Below are 19107 nucleotides of genomic sequence, written 5' to 3' on the forward strand. Positions count from 1 at the left end.
AATACCTTATTAATATTTTTAGAACTTCCCGAAACAAAAGAAATAAGACGACAGCGCGTTATATTCGAGCTTGTTACCACGGAGGCTTCATATATCACTCACATGAGGACATTAACGGACGTAAGTATGACAATTTTTTGTACAGTTAAACACGTTTCCTGCAAGTACATATTAAAAAAATATTTGTGTTGAAAACCAAATAAATCTTATTTGACTAAACATGCTAACGTATTTTTAAATAATCAATTAAAGCTGAAACTCTACACATAGACTTATTGCATTCTATCAACTTTTGGTAGCACTCACGCACACACACACGCATTATTTTGAAATTGTATATCATTATACTAGTATATACGAAATAAATCTCGGTACCATCCAATTAGGATTTGTCTTAGGTATTAGCGGTGTTGACCTGGGAAGGAACGTTCAATCGTCAATCAAACTAAAAACACATATATTTTTGTTATGTTTTAAAAGACATTTTAAAAGTTCATAGCAGTTTTAAAGCCAATTTTTTGGAGGAAGATTAAATCCTCAGTCCAATTAAAATAATAATTTGAAACTAGGTCGAAAATGAAATAACTGATTCACTTTTTTCGAGTAAATCGAGTCCGAAGTTCGAAATTTTCAGGTCAAATTTAAAATAAATCGGTCTAATGTGTGTCGAAAGGTCGACCCGTCTCCAAAGCTTTTATTTAACTTTTTATTTTTCACAATAACTTTATTGAGTAAAACCTCAAATTGTAATATTTAATTATTGAAGACAATATAAGCGTGTCCAGGAAAGACAAGGGTCCTGGGTTCGAGTCCTAGATGTGACCGTATCCTTTTCTGATTTTTCTGTTTCAGATTTTCGTTTACAAATCGCTAATATCGTCTTCAATAATTAAACCTTAACCCTTAGTTGTCGAAAAAATTATTTGAAAAAATTGTTTCTGGCTTGTAATTTTCGGGTACCGTATACAATACCCTTTTTATTGTGAACAAGGGCGTACGCCAAACTGTCCGAAGCCAGTGGAACTATGGCATCCCCATTTGGGGTAGGTACCTATATATTATATTGGGGAGGGAAAATGAAATAGTAGTAGGCACCTACCTGGCTATCGTCATTTCAAACAATGAAACTTTTCAAATAATATACATACATACGTGTAATTTTAATAAGTATGGTAGTAATTTTCTACAAAGATAGATTATTTTACAAAGAAGATATACGCGTGAATACCACCACACGATACAAACAAAATATAATAACGAAAACACCAAAATCTGCTTTACATCTAATAGCGATACGCCCAGATAAAAAGCCACTAGTTATTATTGTTTCTATAATAACTTTGTTTTTTATGGGATTATTTTTACTCAAATTAATGGGAGTACAACATGGTAATTAATATTTGGAAAATTTATATAGCGCCGTTTTCGTGAGAAATCACCTCAAGGGCACTTGCAATTGAGGATGTATATGCAGTTGAAGTGGCTTAAGATAATTTAACAGATAATTTTTCGCGTCTCGTTTTTTCTTCACCCACCGCTACAGGACCTACTCGCCTACACCCGGCTCTGCATGGACTACAATTTAATATAGACTCTTCGGGATCACATCAGCGCCCTGGCCCCGGCCATCGTTCCTGGCCAGCGCTTACCTCACGCACCTAAACCCTGTGACCACTTCGCCGGTCTGCGCCTCGGTCCCGCGGCATCGCCGCCGGCCTTTAGCTCCCGCTCATCTGCCGACAATAGCATCGCACCTTCGGCTACTACGTTTACACTGGAGTACCTGGAAGACTCCACGTCTTCACCAGTGCTGAACACATCCACAAGTCCGGTCTCTATCAACGCGGTGTCGATTCACTGACCCGCGCCTCGACCACACCATCGCCGTCATCGCCGTCTACACTTGGTATTATACTCATCGGTCCCAGTCATCTCTTAACTGCGCAATTCCACTAACTCAGAATAAACGCTGTGACACAACACAACATCATCTTTCATTGTCTCCTTACCATATCCCCAAAAATCCATATTAAAAAATCTTAATTTCTGTTACAGCTGTTTTTGGCCGTCGCCCTTGCACTGCAGAAGGAAAACATAATGACTGACGTTGACACCGACAAGATCTTCTCCAATCTGATCGATATTTTAAATGTCAACCTGAAGTTCTGGAACGACACCATCTTCCCGATGTTAACTATCGGCGTTAGTGAACTAAACTGGTTAGATCTAATTTTTGTTTGCATTTTTTTGGCAAATAATATTTAAATATTGCCATTTTATTATTTGTATTTTTAATACTTCAATAAGTAATCTAATTGCTTACCTTGAATAATGAAAAACACATAAAGTTACGTACATAATTGCTTTATTTTCTAACGGTGTACCACGATTAGCATATGTTATATAAAAAAAGTGTATTTTAATCTTACTTTTAATAATATTATTTTTATTTCTATTGTCTTTAAAATGTCTACGACCCTAGATTTGAACATTTGTGCGAGGTGTGCCAAGATTTTAAAATATATTTTGAAATACTGTATTAATACGACAGTCTTTGCACTAAGTATTAACAGTTAAAAAATAGACGCTGGGTGAAATCTTTTTTAAAACTTGATGGTTGCTAATCTTTTTCCAGTTTTAACGTACATTTTCTGTACGATACCTTCTATAACTTCGGAGAGGTGTTCCAACCGTACACCGAATACGTAGAATCTCAGGCGCGGACTAGCCTCTACACTAGGCATCTGATGGAGACCAACCCAATTTACACGGCTTACTTGACCTGGTGCGAGTCCCAAAAAGAATGCAAGAGGTACACATTTGAAGATTATCTCAAGTATATTATGGTAATGATTCTGATGACGATGATGATGAGACTGATCAAATCATCTTTATTTTCAGACTTAAGTTATCCGATTTACTTGTGAAACCCATGCAGCGACTAACCAAATACTCACTGCTTTTGAAAGCAATGCAAAACCACACTGATTTAGAACCCGACATGACCACGATGAAGAGGGTTATAATCAGTGTAAATAAATACATTTCCTCCATTGACTGCAAGATTCGCTACGTCGCAGAACTCGATGATATGGATGCCCTCATAGAAACTATCGAATCTTACGACGCAATTGTAAGTATTAACCAAAATAATGAAAATAATAACGATTATCAATTTTTTTTTGACAAACGCGCTTTTTGAAACGCCTAAACTATCTTCTGCTAAATCACTCTAAAGAAATTTTTGGTTGTGTGGTGGTGAGTGGATGGATAAAAAAATATATTATTAGCTTTTCAATGCTTGCCGTTTGAATGAAAATTCGTATTAAAAATACGAATTTTACAGTAATTTTACAAAGTACAAAGGTTAGAACCGTGATTAGAACTTATAGTTACATTGAATTTCTTTCTTATTTTTGTAACAGTGTATGAATGTAACAAAAAACTGAAAAAAACATTGTCAAAAACACAATTTAAACGGATTGCTTCTAGACCTGCGCTCTTTCAAATGATTTGCCGGTACTTGCAAGTCAACCTAACTACAGCCAAATCATTTTTAAGAGACACTTTTGAAAAACATTTTTGTGCACAACGATAGTATCGATAGTTTGAATCAATTTAAATAGTTTGGAACAACCGCCCGCAGTCCCCTCATTTAAATTTAGACTCGCGATTCAATTCGACAATGTTCGTTTCATGTTTTTTTTTTTGATTCTTCAGGTTCTTAATAATAACCAAATAATCATCAAAAGAAGTTATTTTTTATTCGTCCATTACCCAAACAAGGGTCTCTTGCTTGAGGCCTGGACAAGCCAGATAGTTAGACAGGTGGATAATTTTTTTTATATTTTAAGTGCTTTTATTTTTCAGGCGGACGCAAAAGACGAAGATGTAGAGAAGGTTCTTCGGCACCACTGCAATATTAATTTAAAGACAAAAATTCCGTACTACGAGCCGCGTTACCATCGCACAGTCCTGCTTCAAGGGGATATCAAGTTCAAAGATAACAGAGATCCTAAGGTAAATAACAGCGTGACCACAAAATTATCTTTATTTACAGCGAAAATGATTTTTGTTCATGTTAATTGTATTTTTTAATTATTTTTATTGTATGAATGCATTTATTTTTTATTATGCGAACGTGATGGCGGGCACGACTTGCAATCTATAATTACGTCCATTTAGTGTAATACATCCGAAATCCAACAGCCTTCATGGAATTGAATTGTTCATGGTTTTGTGTAAGAATTATAAAGTAGGTCATGTTTTTTTTGTAAGTATGTTAATTTTTTAAAGTAATTTTTTGAAGCGTATTAAAATATTACAAAAAAAATATTATGCTAAAGGTAGAAGAAAACCCAGCGTAGACGATAATCTTTGTTAGGTTGCAGCATTATATCTATACCTTTCCTTCCTTCCCGTATCCACATTCCGTGAAGTCGATTATTAATTTTATAATGGTTTTTATTGCAAGAGGGAGGATATCAAATAATTTTATAGGGAAATATTGAATATTCAATATTTGTCCAAAAGTTGTTTTATTTGTAGATTGGAGGAATGAAGATTTTGTGAATCGACCAAATGGATTGGTAAAATATCGTCGCTTGGTTTGTAAAATTTTTACAGTGGCCATTAAGAATATACTTTTACAGCTTAATATTTTTAACCAAATGTGTAACAATTTCATATTTTAATTTATATGCACAAATTATACGCACGAATTAAAATCACAACAGTTTTGCGAATATCTGGTATCTAAACTTTACAAGGTCTTACATGATATAGAACAACTTTTCAAGTACTCCTATTTTATGTTCATATATCTTCTAAAAATGTCTTAATAATTTTATTATACATAAAAACTCTTCCGTTCATTTAAAAATTAGTTCATTGGATGTTTAGTTCAGAGAGAGAGACGATAATGAAAGCTTGTTAAAATGTTGACAGGAACCATGATTTTACCCAAATTAATTAGTATCTAAAGGAAAGAGTCATGAACTATCTCGACCCATCGCCGTGCATTGAAGTTGGAGAGATATATTCATAACCTTTTACCTTCCCAGAACTTTCTCTCCTTCCTTTCATTAAAAAAGACCCTCCACACAGCATCTCAAAAGATGTCACTGGCCCTAAGGGAAAATATTTTCCTCAGGGCCTCCTTTGTGTGGTTAACGTAAAAAAACTATAATGTTCTGATAAATTTTCAACCAATTTCTTATTTCATTTCGTTTTACTTTGTTAGAGAAAACACCGCCGAAATCTGTCAATTATTAGGGAGAAATTAGCGGAAGTTTTATTTTAATGGTTTATTTTATTAATATTTTCATAATTTTATTTTTTATCATTTTTTTGACTTTGAATCGAACTATTTCTCAGCTTGGCAATCTTATATATTTTGTTTGTTTTATATTATTTGTTTTTAATGAGTTATACGAAGTTTTAAAAGGATATCGTTTAACCATGTAAATTTGACGAACATTATTAATAATTACCTAAAAGTATTGATTTTTTCTTGATACAGCTTATTATATTGCGTGTAATTATGAATGTTTTGTAAACCATTGCGATTATATGCGTTTTGTGCGAATTAATTTTTATGTTTAATTTATTGTTACTTAATTAATCTAATGTTAAGAAATAATCACTACCTTCAGATAAAAGAGAAATGTAACACCCTTAGTAAACCTACCAAGAAACAGTTCTATTTTTAAATTTTCGATATATTTTTATATATACAATAGTTTTTTTCTGAAAAATCAGAGAAAAAAAAATATTATGATTTTCTTATGTTCATATGGATACTACTATTATTAGTGGGTGCGCTAATGAAGAATAAAAAATAAAGAAAATAACTATTTTGAATATAATTTTTTCTTCTTCAATAATTGAAAATTCATGGTGTACCTATTTTCAATGAAAAAAAACATAAACCTCTATTTAATCAAAATAATTAAGATATAGATAATCAAAACCAATAAAAGAATTTATTGGTTTATTTATTTATTTTTTATTTTTCATCTTAATTCTTTAAGATGAAAACAATATTATGCAATACTATTTAATCAAAATAATCAACATGTTTCAAAACCAATAGATTCTTCAGGATGAAAAAAATATTATGCACTACTATTTAATCAAAATAATCATAATTATTACACCATTTAATCAAAATAATCATGATTATTGCAGTATTTCATCAAAATAATAATAATTATTAAACTATTTCATCAAAATAATCATGATTATTTCATCAATATAGTCATGACTATTACAATATTTCACCGAAATAATCATAATTATTACACTACACACAAAGTTTGTTAATTTATTTAATATTTCTAGATGATTTTGCAGTGAATATTTTACATGAAATTTTAAATTTTATCGATATATATATTTTTATGAAAATTTGAATATTAATTGTCTACCTCCAAAACAATTGGTAATCTATTCCCTTCACTTTACATTCATTATAAATAGGTATATCTCACTCCTTGATGTTTTTTCCTAGTGTGAGGTGCGCGGGATACTACTCAGTGACATGCTCCTGGTGTGCTCTGCCGGGTCCAAGAAAAAGAAGTCCCAAGCTATCCGAGTCATCCGGTAAGTTTTTTTTTTTTATTTTTTTTATTTATTGAATAAATAGTTAATACATAATATCAACAAACAAGTCCTGCTAAGCCGATTGAATTGGCTTGTCAACAGGTGCTTAAAGTTAGTTTCAAATACATTTTTTAAAGTTATAATTTACATCTTATATCTACAGAATTAACAATTTTTCATACAATTTTTCATACATATTAAAATAATTTATTTTTTTCCGATAGCCAATTTTTCACCATATATTTAACCTTATTCATAGATTTACATTGCTTTATAGTATCAGGTAATAAATTAAATATCTTCGGTATGTTGTATTCAAACGTTCTCTGTCCGTATTTATTATTAAATTTCGGAACTATTAACCCGTCATTGCGCGTGAATCTAGTACTGTATTTATGTTCTAATTTTTCTTTATGCTGCGGGGTAAATATATACTGAATTATGATTTTTTGCCATAGTATAGCCTTAACAGGTAAAATTTTGGCACTCTGAAACAGCAACGGTGTATTATGTCTCTGTTTAAAAATATTAGGGACGACTAGTAATTTTACAATTGCGTTTTGTACAACTTGGACTTGTTTCAGATTGGTTATACTAGTATTTCCCCATATGGTTAATCCATATCTTATAATAGATTCTGCCATTGACATATATATTATTTTAAGTGTTTCAATTGATAGGAAAAAATTTAATGTGTACATTCTGCCAGCAATTGATCTGAGTCTTTTACAGGTTTTTTTAATATGTTTGTCCCATTTGAAAAAGCAATCTACTGTAACACCAAGATAGACATATTCTGTGACTAATTCTAAACTTTCACATTTACAATTAGTCGGGATATTTTTATGGATGCAATTAAAACTATGAGAAATAATATTAGGATTAAATTGAAATCTGGCATTAGGTGATCTTATATGCATAACTTTGGTTTTTTTAGCATTTATTAACAGTCCTGCATCATGTGACCATTTACAAAGTTGATTAAAGTCAATTTGCATGAGTTCAATTGCAATTTTTAGATCTTTATGTGATATGACCAATGCCGTATCATCTGCAAATACAAAATGTTTAACAAAAGAGAAAAGTTTTTTCATTATAGTTACATAAATTATATATAGTGTAGGCCCCAATATGGAACCTTGTGGAACTCCTGCAGATACATTCTTTGTTTTACTAAAAGTATTATTTATTTTGGTACATATTTTTCTATTTCTAAGATAATCTTTAAATAAATTTAACACATTTCCTCTTATTCCAATTTTTTCTAAGGTTTCTAGCAGTTTTTTAGAGTTAATTGTGTCAAAAGCTTTAGAGTTATCGATAAATAACACAATAACACGTAATTTATTATTTAATTGATTATTTATGTAATTTGAAAAATCTTGCAGTAATTTTTCAGTATTTTTTTTTCTTTGAAAGCCATATTGATTTGGATCTATGATAGCGAATTTTTCAATGTAATTATTTAATTTATTTGATAAAAATTTTTCGAGAATTTTTTCTAACGCAGGTAGTATACTAATAGGCCTATAATTTCCCAGTTCAATGTGTTTTCCACCTTTAAATATTGGTCTAGTAATGCTACATTTAAATTCTTGTGGAATTTTTGCTTGCTTTATTATCGTATTGATTAAATGAGTAATTATTGGCCCAAGAGTTTTTATATTTCTTTTTAAATCAAACATTCTTATATTGTCAATACCTGTGCTTTTAGAGTTTTTCATTTTTTAAACAATGTTTTCAATATCAGTTATAGTAGCTCTTGGTATAAATAAACTGTGAGGCAGTTCTTCCAGTACAATATTAGTAGCTTTGTGATTGCATTTATGTAACATGTTGCTGATGCTATCCGAGAAGTAATTCACAAAATCATTTGACACAGAATCCTCAGTTCTATCTTTTAACATATATCGTGTTATTGTTTCATCACAATCGTTTTTGGGTTTACGTCCTAAAATATTATTTATCACATCCCAGGTTTTTTTTGTATCATTAAAACAGTTTTTAAATTTATTATTATAGTAGTTAGTTTTATCTTTATTTATAAGTTTATTGACAAGGTTTCGTGATTTTTTGTATTCTGTTTCATATGTTTTGTTTGTTGGTGTACTTTTCCATTTTTTATATTGTTTATCCCTTTTATTTATTTGACATAATAATTCACTGCTTACCCATTCATTTATTGCATAAGGTCGTGTTTTCGGTTTTTGCACTATCGTTTTAGAACTACTCTTGTAAAATTTATTAAATAAAGATTTTATTTTTTCATATAATGAAATACAATCCATATCCTCTATAAGATTACTCCAGTTATAATCTCTGATATGTCTATCAATATCCTTTTGTGAGATGATTTGAATATACTTATTTGCAAAGTCTACCTGACGTTTATGACATTTTATATTAATAGCAGTGATAAAATGATCGGCAATATTATTTTCACAGACGCAAGCTGTTATTTTCTTGCCTCTAAATTTGGCAAATATATGGTCGATACACGTGCGAGTAATTTGTCCATTTGATACAGCTTCTCTGGTTACTACATTGATGCATTTAGTTAAATAATGGTTAGTAAGTAAGTTTTCATACGAAGTTACAATATTATCTTGTTCATCAAGCAAATTAAGATTTATATCTCCAAGTAAGATAATATTTTCCTTACTATTAATTGTCTCAAGATATGATGATAATTCCGTCAGAAATGAAGATTTACTGAAATTAGGAGGTCTATAGATAGCTATTATATTGACTTTAGTTTTGTCCTGGAGTATGAGCTTTCCTGATATATTTTCAAAATGTATTGATTTTAATGTTTTTAGTCTAAATTCAAATTTGTTTCTTATATACAATATAATACCTCCTCCTGACTTATCAGTCCTGCAGTAGTTATATGCATTATATCCAGGAATATTGTAAATACACATACTTTCAGTTTGAATAGATGTTTCACATAGCATCAGAATGTCAATATGCTTCAAACAATTAATTAAATATATATGCAACACATCCCAATATTTTTGTATAGATCTAATATTTAATTGAATACAAACAAGATTATCAGACGAATTTATGTTTTGTTTTTTTATCCAATCTTCTAAATTATTTACTGTACTACTTTCTATTTCATTATCATTATCTATATAAGAAAAATTATTCTGCGCCATTTAATTCGTGATGGTAATTAATTGTTTTCTTGTTTTGTTTAACAGACATATTTTGAGTATAAATTGAAGAATTTAATGTTAAATATTTAACAAAATAAAATTGATTGTATTTGAAGCTAATTGGTACAAGTAATTTTTGATAAAGGCTTAATAAATATAAAATAAACTGTATGTTCACATCTAGTGTTATTTCAGGATATTTTTCATATTTTAAAAAAAATTTAAAAGCTGTTTTTATAATTATGAATGTGAAATATAGTACACAGTGAAAAAAAGCATGTTTAAGTAAACAAAAAAATGTTGTTGAAGGTGACGTTATGATATTACTATTAAAAAAATAATGTAATATAATAATGTTATTTTTGTTAGTAAATTTGTGATTTTTTATAATTTTTATAACGATATTTATGTAATAAAATGTAATAACACTAAATCTACTTTGAGACAGGTTTAATCTTATTTCTAGTCAATATTCTATTTTTTCTTTTGCTAAAAGGCTCATTTTTTTAAACACAATACATTTCGTTTTATCGTTTGCAGAATGCCTGATGTCAATATTCCAGTTCATTTTTTTATTTTTTTTATCACAATTTTTACATTTAGGTTCTTTATCTTTGTTAGCACAATCTTTGTAGGAATGATCACCAGCACAGTGTGTACACAATGGTTTGTCCTTTTCTTTATGAAGACACCTGACAGAAGTATGTCCAAAGCCCAGGCAGTGATAGCATTGCACTAGAGGGTGGGCATCCTCTACTTGTATTCTCTGGTATCCCACATAGATTTTACCGGTATATACTAGCCTTCTTCTTATTTCAGTACTAACTTCTATTATGTAATTAGATGTGTTATTATATTTGTTTTTCAAGATCTTTTTTAAGGTCATCTCAATTTCTGGTTTATCTATCATCACATCCTTGATATCTTCATTCTGTTCGATTATATCTTGTATAATATCATCCTTATTATAGTCATTAGCAATGCCCTTAAGTATTATAGTTGGTCTTTTCTTTTTAATTTCTGTAGCACTGATGTCTTTGAACTCGTCTCCGATAGCTTTACTCATTTTTTCCGCATCGTACTTTGTCGAACATTTTATAAGTATTCTATTTTTAGATATCGCATTAACACCAATCACTTTGGCACCAATCTTACTTAAGTTAATTTTCTTCCTGATTTCATAAAAAACTAAATATTTTATGTTATTTCATTGCATTTGTGTATGACTACATATCGTTAGAGGAGTTCCGATTTTTTTTCACAATTTTTGCGATCTGTCTATTTTTTCTAAGTACCTTAGTTATTAGTTTTCACCATTTTAGCGAAATGCAAATAATATTAAATACATTTTAATATGGGACAATGTCTAATTAATCATACTGCTTATAGCTTCATGTGTAGCCTATATTTCTGTTACATGCGTGGTTTATGAGAAATAGCGAGCTGTCAGCGGCTGTACATAAACTAAATAAATTTACAAAAAGTATATGGTGGTACATTTGGGCGACTGTCTTTTTTCAATTTATAACTAACATCATTTATTCATGTTCATATATCGTCTCATACAAATCCTTCTGTTATTTTAATTCTTCACTCTTGACATGACCCGACTCAAGAATTTGATTCAATTTATCTTGCGATGTCATCCTCGGAAATCACCGAATTCTTCTACCATTTATAAATATTCATCAATACTACACCGTTCAATTGCCTTGCATTTTTGAAAATAATCAAATAAAATTAGATTATCAAAGTAGTAAAATTGCCCCTGAAACAAACGAACGACCGCGCAACGCGTCTACTGGTAACCGAGAAATTACAGTAATTTATATAAACTAGCAGTTAAAAACCCGCGGCCGGTAAAGCAGGGATTGACTTTTTCAAGGAACGATATTTTCAGCAAAGATATTTTCCTATGGGGAATTTACCCGAAACACACAATTTGAATTTGACCAATCAGAGGGCCTAAACCGTCCAGACGCTGGCATAATAATACTATAAGATGCTGAAAGATAATAACAAATTACTTGTCACATAAAAATAACCGGCAACGTGGACAAATTTTGATGCTCATTCTTACTAGCAACAATTTTGTTTATCCATATTTAAAACTCATATTATGTTCTTTCAAACTTAAGAAGATTATTAAAATTAATTGTATATTAATTCTTCTTCTTTCGATTGATAAACATGTACCTGCAGTCTGCAGGAAATATTAAGGGTAAACGTAACGTACGGTATAATCTGCGCGCCCATAGTTAGCGTAACTTTAATTATTTTATGAAAATACACTTTTTGCAAGTTATGCTTTACAATATTGTGTATCTTTAATTCATTCCAATATTTTATTTGCTTTTCTTGAGAGAATTGGGTGTTTATAAAAAAAAAACTATTTATTCATATTCATTTTACGTTTGTACGGTCGCAAACTCGGTAAAATTCGTCTTTACATTTTATAGCAAAAGTTGAAATTTACCCCATCTATGAACGCGTAGATTACAACGTATGTGGCGTTTCCCTTAGGGGTAAACGTAACATTTATTATACCCTTAAAGTTAAACTTGGCGCTTGTTATATTCCACTTGTTAATAAATGACGTTAATTAATTTATTTTATCAAAATACGCTTTTTGAAAGGTATTGCTTTATAATAATAGACTAAATATTTATTTGCGCCCGTACTTTTGCAATGCGAATATGAATACATAGTTTCGTTCGTTTAAGAACTCATTGCTTTCGAGAAAGGCATAGAAATACAATATTGTGTCGATTCAATCCAAAGTTGTATTTATATGCCTTTCTTGAAAGAATTTAGTTTTTTTACCTCATTTTAATTTACAACGTAAGAAATATATATTTATTTACATATTTATTTATATAATTTGGCATCAGAAGGGTTAAATGAACAAATGGTCAAGTACGTGGTCGTAATAAAAAATGATCTTATTCAAAACCACAGACAATATTTTAAGTCAATTAAAAGTGGAACATTGAGGTAATTACAGGTTTTCGTTTTTTCGGTAGACATAGTAAAACATTTCACTCCAACGAAGCCCACAAACCGGGTAAAGGGGAAAAGTTAGTAATCCATTATTAATGTAAAAGAAAATATGTAACCGGGTTAATTAAATCCTCTACGCAAGGAAGCATGCACCCCTGCCACTCGATTCCTGCAACAAATGTAATCTATTATTTGGCTACCCCCACACATACTTGTAAGTTATCTCTAATGCTGTTGCAATAAATATTATTATTCCATATCCTAAATACTGTTTTGTTAAACGCAACGCTCGTTGTATTCTACGTGTTCACAGATGGCGTTAATTAATTAATTTTGTTTAAATACGCTTCTGCGAGGTATTGCTTTACAGTATTAAGACAAATTATTTGTTTGCGCCCTCATATACGCAATATGAATATGAATAAATAGTTTTGTCCATATAATAACTCAATTCTATCGAGAAAGGCATACAAATACAATATTGGATTGAATCATCGGTAAAATATTGTATTTGTGTGCCTTTCTCGAAAGAATTAAGTCTTTAAACGAACGAAACTATTGATTCATATTCATATTGCGTATATACGGGCGCAAACAAATGATTTGTCTTAATATTGTAAAGCAATACCTTGCAAAAGCGTATTTAAACAAAATTAATTAATTAACGCCATCTGTGAACACGTAGAATACAACGAGCGTTGCGTTTAACCTTAAACAATAAAATCAATGGGTCACCGCAAAACCAGGGTTTTTGGTTGTAGTAAGGTAAATAATGAACGAATGCTATAATTGCATAATTTATTTTTAAACTAACGTAAAATTTTTGTTATTGAATTTTAATTATATTTTTTTAAAGGCTGGATGTGAATTAATAAAATATTGATTAGTCAAATTTGAGAATATCCTGGTTAAAATAGCGCCATAGTCAATAGCGCCGAGTAGGGAAACTAAAACAAGGGAGAACTTTTCGTGTTATTCGCCAGGGTGCAATAAAAAAGTTCACTTTGTATTCAAACCATTCAGTCGATTTTTTATGTAAAATATTTTGATTTGAAGTTAAAATTTTTGCGATTTTAAATTGAATTAGAAATCCCGCGTCGGTAGTTCTGATATTGTGCGCTTGTAATAAATTGTGAAATGAAAAACGTACTCGGTTACAAATTAAATTACTTATTGAAGACGAAAATCTAAACTAAAATCTGAAACAGAAAAAGATACGGTCACATCTAGGACTTGAACCCAGGACCCTTGCCTTGCCGGGGCACCGCTCTACCAACTGAGGTAATGGGACCCTTTCTCCTTCGGTCATATTTAACTATATCATACTTCGTATAATAAATAACCACCAATATTGTCTTCATTTTTCTCACCGCATATTTTTATTGGCAACCATCTTTATGTATGATCGCAAGATTCAACCTGAACTAAATACAATCAAGACAGCGTCTTTAGATAAACATATCTTCTTTCTGTCCTAGATGTGACCGTATCTTTTTCTGATTTTTCTGTTTCAGATTTTCGTTTAGCAATCGCTAATATAGTCTTCAATAATTAAATATTACAATTTGAGGTTTTACTCATTAAGTTATTCCAAAAATTAAATTACTGCTTAAAATGCCAAAAAATATGGCTGTATGGTTAAATATGTTTTTTATACAAGTTTTGCCTTATGCGTTCGTAATCTTGTACAGTTGTCCCAAAAAGTGGTCATTCGTTTGTCGACCTCATACGACTTCTCTATCTCTATTATAATATATTATCTTGCTTGATATTATTTTCAAAAAATGTTTTCGTTCTTAGCTTCTTAGAAATATTGCCGTAAGGAACATTACAGGACTACTATACACAATATATCAAATTTTATTATATTTTCACTACTTAAGATATCTATGATTTTCACAGTTTACCTTTGTACTGATAGGAAAAAATATTGAATATAGACATAACACTTAATTATATATCGTGCGACATTAAAAAACATGATATTTTATGCAAACACTTTTAAGTTATTGACCACCTTTCGTTTCCTTTCAGCATTCACTTCGTTTTCACTTCATATTCATCTGCTATCAATAATTACATATTGTAATGTTTTATATTGATTATATTATATATTATAGTATATTTGACCGGTCAGTGGTTGAGTGGGCATAGCGCTTGGGTCTCACCCGAGCGTCGCGTGTTCGATTCCTCGGCTGGCTAAGTCCTCCATCACAACACAAGCAACATTTTCGGCTTTCTGTGGTGGTAGTAGGAGATTTTCAAACATTGTTGGGTTATTCGTAACCCGGGAATGTTTGTCTTTCTTTTTAAAAAAAAAAAAAAAAATTATTGATGACTTCACTGAGGTTCTATTTCGTTTGTTTTCTATTTTGCAGACCCAAAATTCTTATGGACCGCGTGAACATGTATCCCAACTACTACATCAAGGATGGCGTCAAGGAACTAGCTCACATTGTAGGGATTGTGGTGGATGAGACTGACGTGGCTATCTCCTACTTTATTATGTATGACCTCAACAATCCAAAGGATCCCAACAATGCACCATTGAAGGTTCGTGGAGGTCACCACACGTTTAACTCTTGATAGCTCCCTTTTAAAGCCACCATACCTCAAATATTCGAGAGAGATCATCCGACATCCCACGACATTTTTGTCAAAATCTTGATGCCATATTCGAGGAATGGTAGCAGCGGGATGGTAGTAACTTAGACGGTATTTAGACACTTATCTTCCTGTTAATTTTATTTACACTATCAATGGAAAATGATAAATATATGGGTATTTTAAAATAAACAATTTAGTATTGAACCAACCAACACAGAAACTGGAGTTTCTGGAGTGGAACTCAACCAATGCCAATCGGATAGAACCAACATTAATTTCGTATATTAACTACTGTAACGTCATCGAATTTCAGAGAAAAGGGGTATATGTTCGCGAGTGTGTGCGTGATTGCCACCAAAAGTTGAAAAAGGCATTGTCATCGACAACGAGTCGATCTGACAAGTTTAAGCTTAATCAGATTTCGGAAAGTGGTTTTATTTCCGCTTCCAAGATTTACATTCATTCTTTACCGAAAACATAAGTGAAATTCAAATAGTTTATCTAAAAAGAAGATGACATCTCGCAAAGAGCAGTATCATTATTAAAAATTAAAAATTTAAATTATAGACGTGGCTGTTTGCAATGAGGGAATCCCAGCAATGTCTGACGTTGCTAAAGAAGATCATCAAAGCACCAGAGGAGGGGTTTAAAGATTTAGACTCCGATACGCAATCAGAGTCCGACATGGCGGAGAAGAAAGAGAAGGTAAAGTTACGTTATATAAATATAGTACGTTTTTAAAATTTATTTAATTAAAAAATGAATTAATCAATTAATTTAAAATTTGTTGTCATCCTTTAATTCATTTTATGTACAACTTGCCCCGTCTTAGTATTACAACTTAGTCAACGGCGTTGTTCTTCTTCTTGTTTTGAAATTATCATCAGTTTCGGAATAAAACCGTAGATTTATATAACAATCAAATATTTTATAAATTGGTTTGTTTTTTAAAAGGTTGTTACAGTACCTAGAAGTTTTGTCGTTTGTGGTCGTTATTTTATCAAATTTATTTATTTTACGTCTCGCAAAGGATGACACGAGAAAAAAAGCATCTTTGGAAATGCTGTGTAGAAGGTCGTTTTGAGGAAAGAAACTTGTTAAGAAGCCTGCAAATTATTCCTCTCCACAGCCGAGCTGTTGAACATAAGAACTAGCCGCAGAAACAACCATTTATCGTGTAACAAATGTGTGTTTAGCGTGTTTTCCGCTATGAAGAATTGCTCTAAAGATTGCTATCCGTTTCAATAACACTACTTATTGGTAATTTTTAAGGCTAAGTACTTGTTAAGTTCTAATAAATAATGCTATTTTTTCAGAGTTCTTCCCAAGAGGTACTTCTGGAGCCAATGGAAGCCATCCAGCCAGCCATTAACAAGGCGGCGAGAAAGAGGGTGCGCACCATGGTGTACGGTGCAAACCTGCCGATAGACCAATATCCGCCTGAAGGTAAAAAAATAAATAAAGAAACTAACTTTTAAATTATGAAATTTAAAAAAAAAGCAGCAAAATTTAAGAAAAGTAAAAAAAAAAACCTAACCTAACCTATTATTTCACAATGTTTTGTATCGTTAATGGTCAGTTTTATCCGATCGTTTACCCTTTGATAGATGCCTAGGACATAGCACCTACATCCAGTGATTTAATTTTTTTTTACAGGTGTTGAAGTGCGGGAAGATTACGCATTCTCCAAGCCGTGTAGCTCCAGGGCTTCCCGCATGTCCAGTTTGCACCAGTCATACAGGTTGAAAAATATATTATGAATTCATCTTTAATTAAACCTCACTATATAGGTGATGTACTGTGCCTGTCTCGCTTTAAAATCGTTTGTTGGAACCAGGCACCGTTAATAACACAATAGTATAGAAGCCATAACAACACAATTTAGAACACAATAGTAGAAGATCATAACAACACAGTTTACAACACAATGGAAGAAGTCATAACAACACAGTTTACAACACAATAGTAAAAGTCATAACAACAAAGTTTACAACACAATAGAAGAAATTATAACAGCACAGTTTAAAATACAACAGTAGATCATAACAACACAATTTACAACCCAATACGTGAAGATATAACAACACATTATTACACATCCTGCATTCAAATTTATTTGTTCATGCAAAAACACTGTTCAAGCTACAAAAATTCCTTAAAATAATAGGCATGCTTTACATGGATATAATTTTAGCCGGGTTTTTAGGTTGATAAGTAATACAATATGATGAGCCAATTAGATAGGCAAGAACTTTATGGAAGGGTACACAGTTTTTGTATTTAACACCTCCCAGACGAGTTGGTCGTCGATGTTCGAAGTAGTTCTGTCGAGATACCATCGCGAGCATTACAATGAAACATGCTATCCATAAAAAAATGTAGTACTTAATTATTACTAGTATAGTTGAAACCCACTGTCTATATTTATAAAATAATTGGTATTTATATTGGAAAAATAACATTAAATATTTTACTGACAGGTTAGATTAAACAATTTAAAAAATGTTATCTTTGCAAAATTCATGATCATGTCAATTTCATGACCTTGACATTTTTATTGATCTATCACTGCAGTAAAAGCCTTTGTAGCTTCTTCTTCTTCTTCCTAGCACTATCCCAACTCATTGCCTGGGTAGGCTGTTGGAGTCGGCTCTTCTAGTTCTCAGGTTATAGCTTCTTCGGTTCTGAGTGTCGCTTTCATCTAGGCCGTTTCTTTGTAGGATTTTGGAGCATTGGGTCATCCAGGAGTTCTTTGGTCTACCTCTGGATGACTGTCTTTGAAGCTCTATAGACATTGCCTGCTTCACTGTGTGGTCTGGTGGTCTCCGTCTTATGTGCCCATACCATCTTAACTGTCGTTCCTCTAGCTTACTGTTTATGTCAGTGACACCCAGGCTACCACGAATGCGTGAGATTTTAATTTTATCTTTTAATGATACTCCTGCCGTTCATCTAAGCATTCGCATTTCTGCTGATTCGAGTTGCTTAGAGTAGGAGTTGAACATAGTCCAGCATTCGGAGCCATACATTATCGCGGTTCTAACAATAGTCTGGTATGTCTTTCCATTAAGTTTTATTGGCATTTTCGTGTCGCACAAAATTCCTGTTACGAATCTAAATTTCATCCATCCCACTCCTATCCTATGGTTGACATCCGCTGCACATCTTCCGTCTCTGTGGATGAGTGAGCCCAGATACTTAAATGAGTCACAGTTGGCTAATGTTACTCCATCCAATTGCATCGAAGGAGTTACAGCATTTGGGTCTTCAAATGGTAAATACAAATATTCCGTCTTTTTCCTGCTAATTTTTAGTCCATTATCCTCCAGGATCTTTCTCCACCTTTCCAGGCTATTTTGTAGATCACAATGATTTTCTTCTATCATTACTACATCATCTGCAAAAAGCATAGTCTTGAGAATACTGTTCATTTCTTGACTCGTTAGGTAATTCATGACCATTATGAATAGTAAAAGCCTTTGTAGCATTGACATTTTATTATATAAACAATTATATGATATATTTCCCTGGCGTGTTGTATTGATATGAAATCTGAAGAAGTAAAGAAGAGTGTCTGTGACGCGTGGCATGGATTTGGTTTGTTTTACAAACCCATGGTTTTATTACGAGATTAATTAAATTTCACATACTTGATCTTTAAACTGTCTACATAAAATTTCTAGAAACCACCCCATCCCACTCCCCCCCATTAGAGCAAAATTTGGATGCTTCT

At 31.7% G+C, this 19107-nt stretch overlaps 1 protein-coding gene across 1 annotated transcript in view; it reads left to right on the forward strand.

Moving 5' to 3' along the window:
* Nucleotides 1–220: 220 nt before the first annotated feature.
* LOC149409353 (uncharacterized) overlaps nt 221–19107 on the forward strand; it is a 43347-nt gene continuing 24460 nt past the window's right edge. Inside the window, exons 1-11 of the mRNA XM_089649781.1 lie at nt 221–228; nt 1612–1831; nt 2056–2219; nt 2636–2812; nt 2902–3133; nt 3871–4020; nt 6512–6603; nt 15146–15320; nt 15942–16079; nt 16691–16820; nt 17031–17115. Coding sequence (XP_089505907.1) covers nt 221–228; nt 1612–1831; nt 2056–2219; nt 2636–2812; nt 2902–3133; nt 3871–4020; nt 6512–6603; nt 15146–15320; nt 15942–16079; nt 16691–16820; nt 17031–17115 — 1571 coding nt within the window. The remainder of the gene's footprint in view (nt 229–1611; nt 1832–2055; nt 2220–2635; nt 2813–2901; nt 3134–3870; nt 4021–6511; nt 6604–15145; nt 15321–15941; nt 16080–16690; nt 16821–17030; nt 17116–19107) is intronic.

The sequence above is a fragment of the Hesperophylax consimilis genome, chromosome 31 (genome assembly GCF_061612785.1).
Source record: "Hesperophylax consimilis isolate HC1 chromosome 31, BYU_Hcon_1.0, whole genome shotgun sequence".
In the NCBI taxonomy this organism is placed as follows: Eukaryota; Metazoa; Arthropoda; class Insecta; order Trichoptera; family Limnephilidae; genus Hesperophylax; species Hesperophylax consimilis.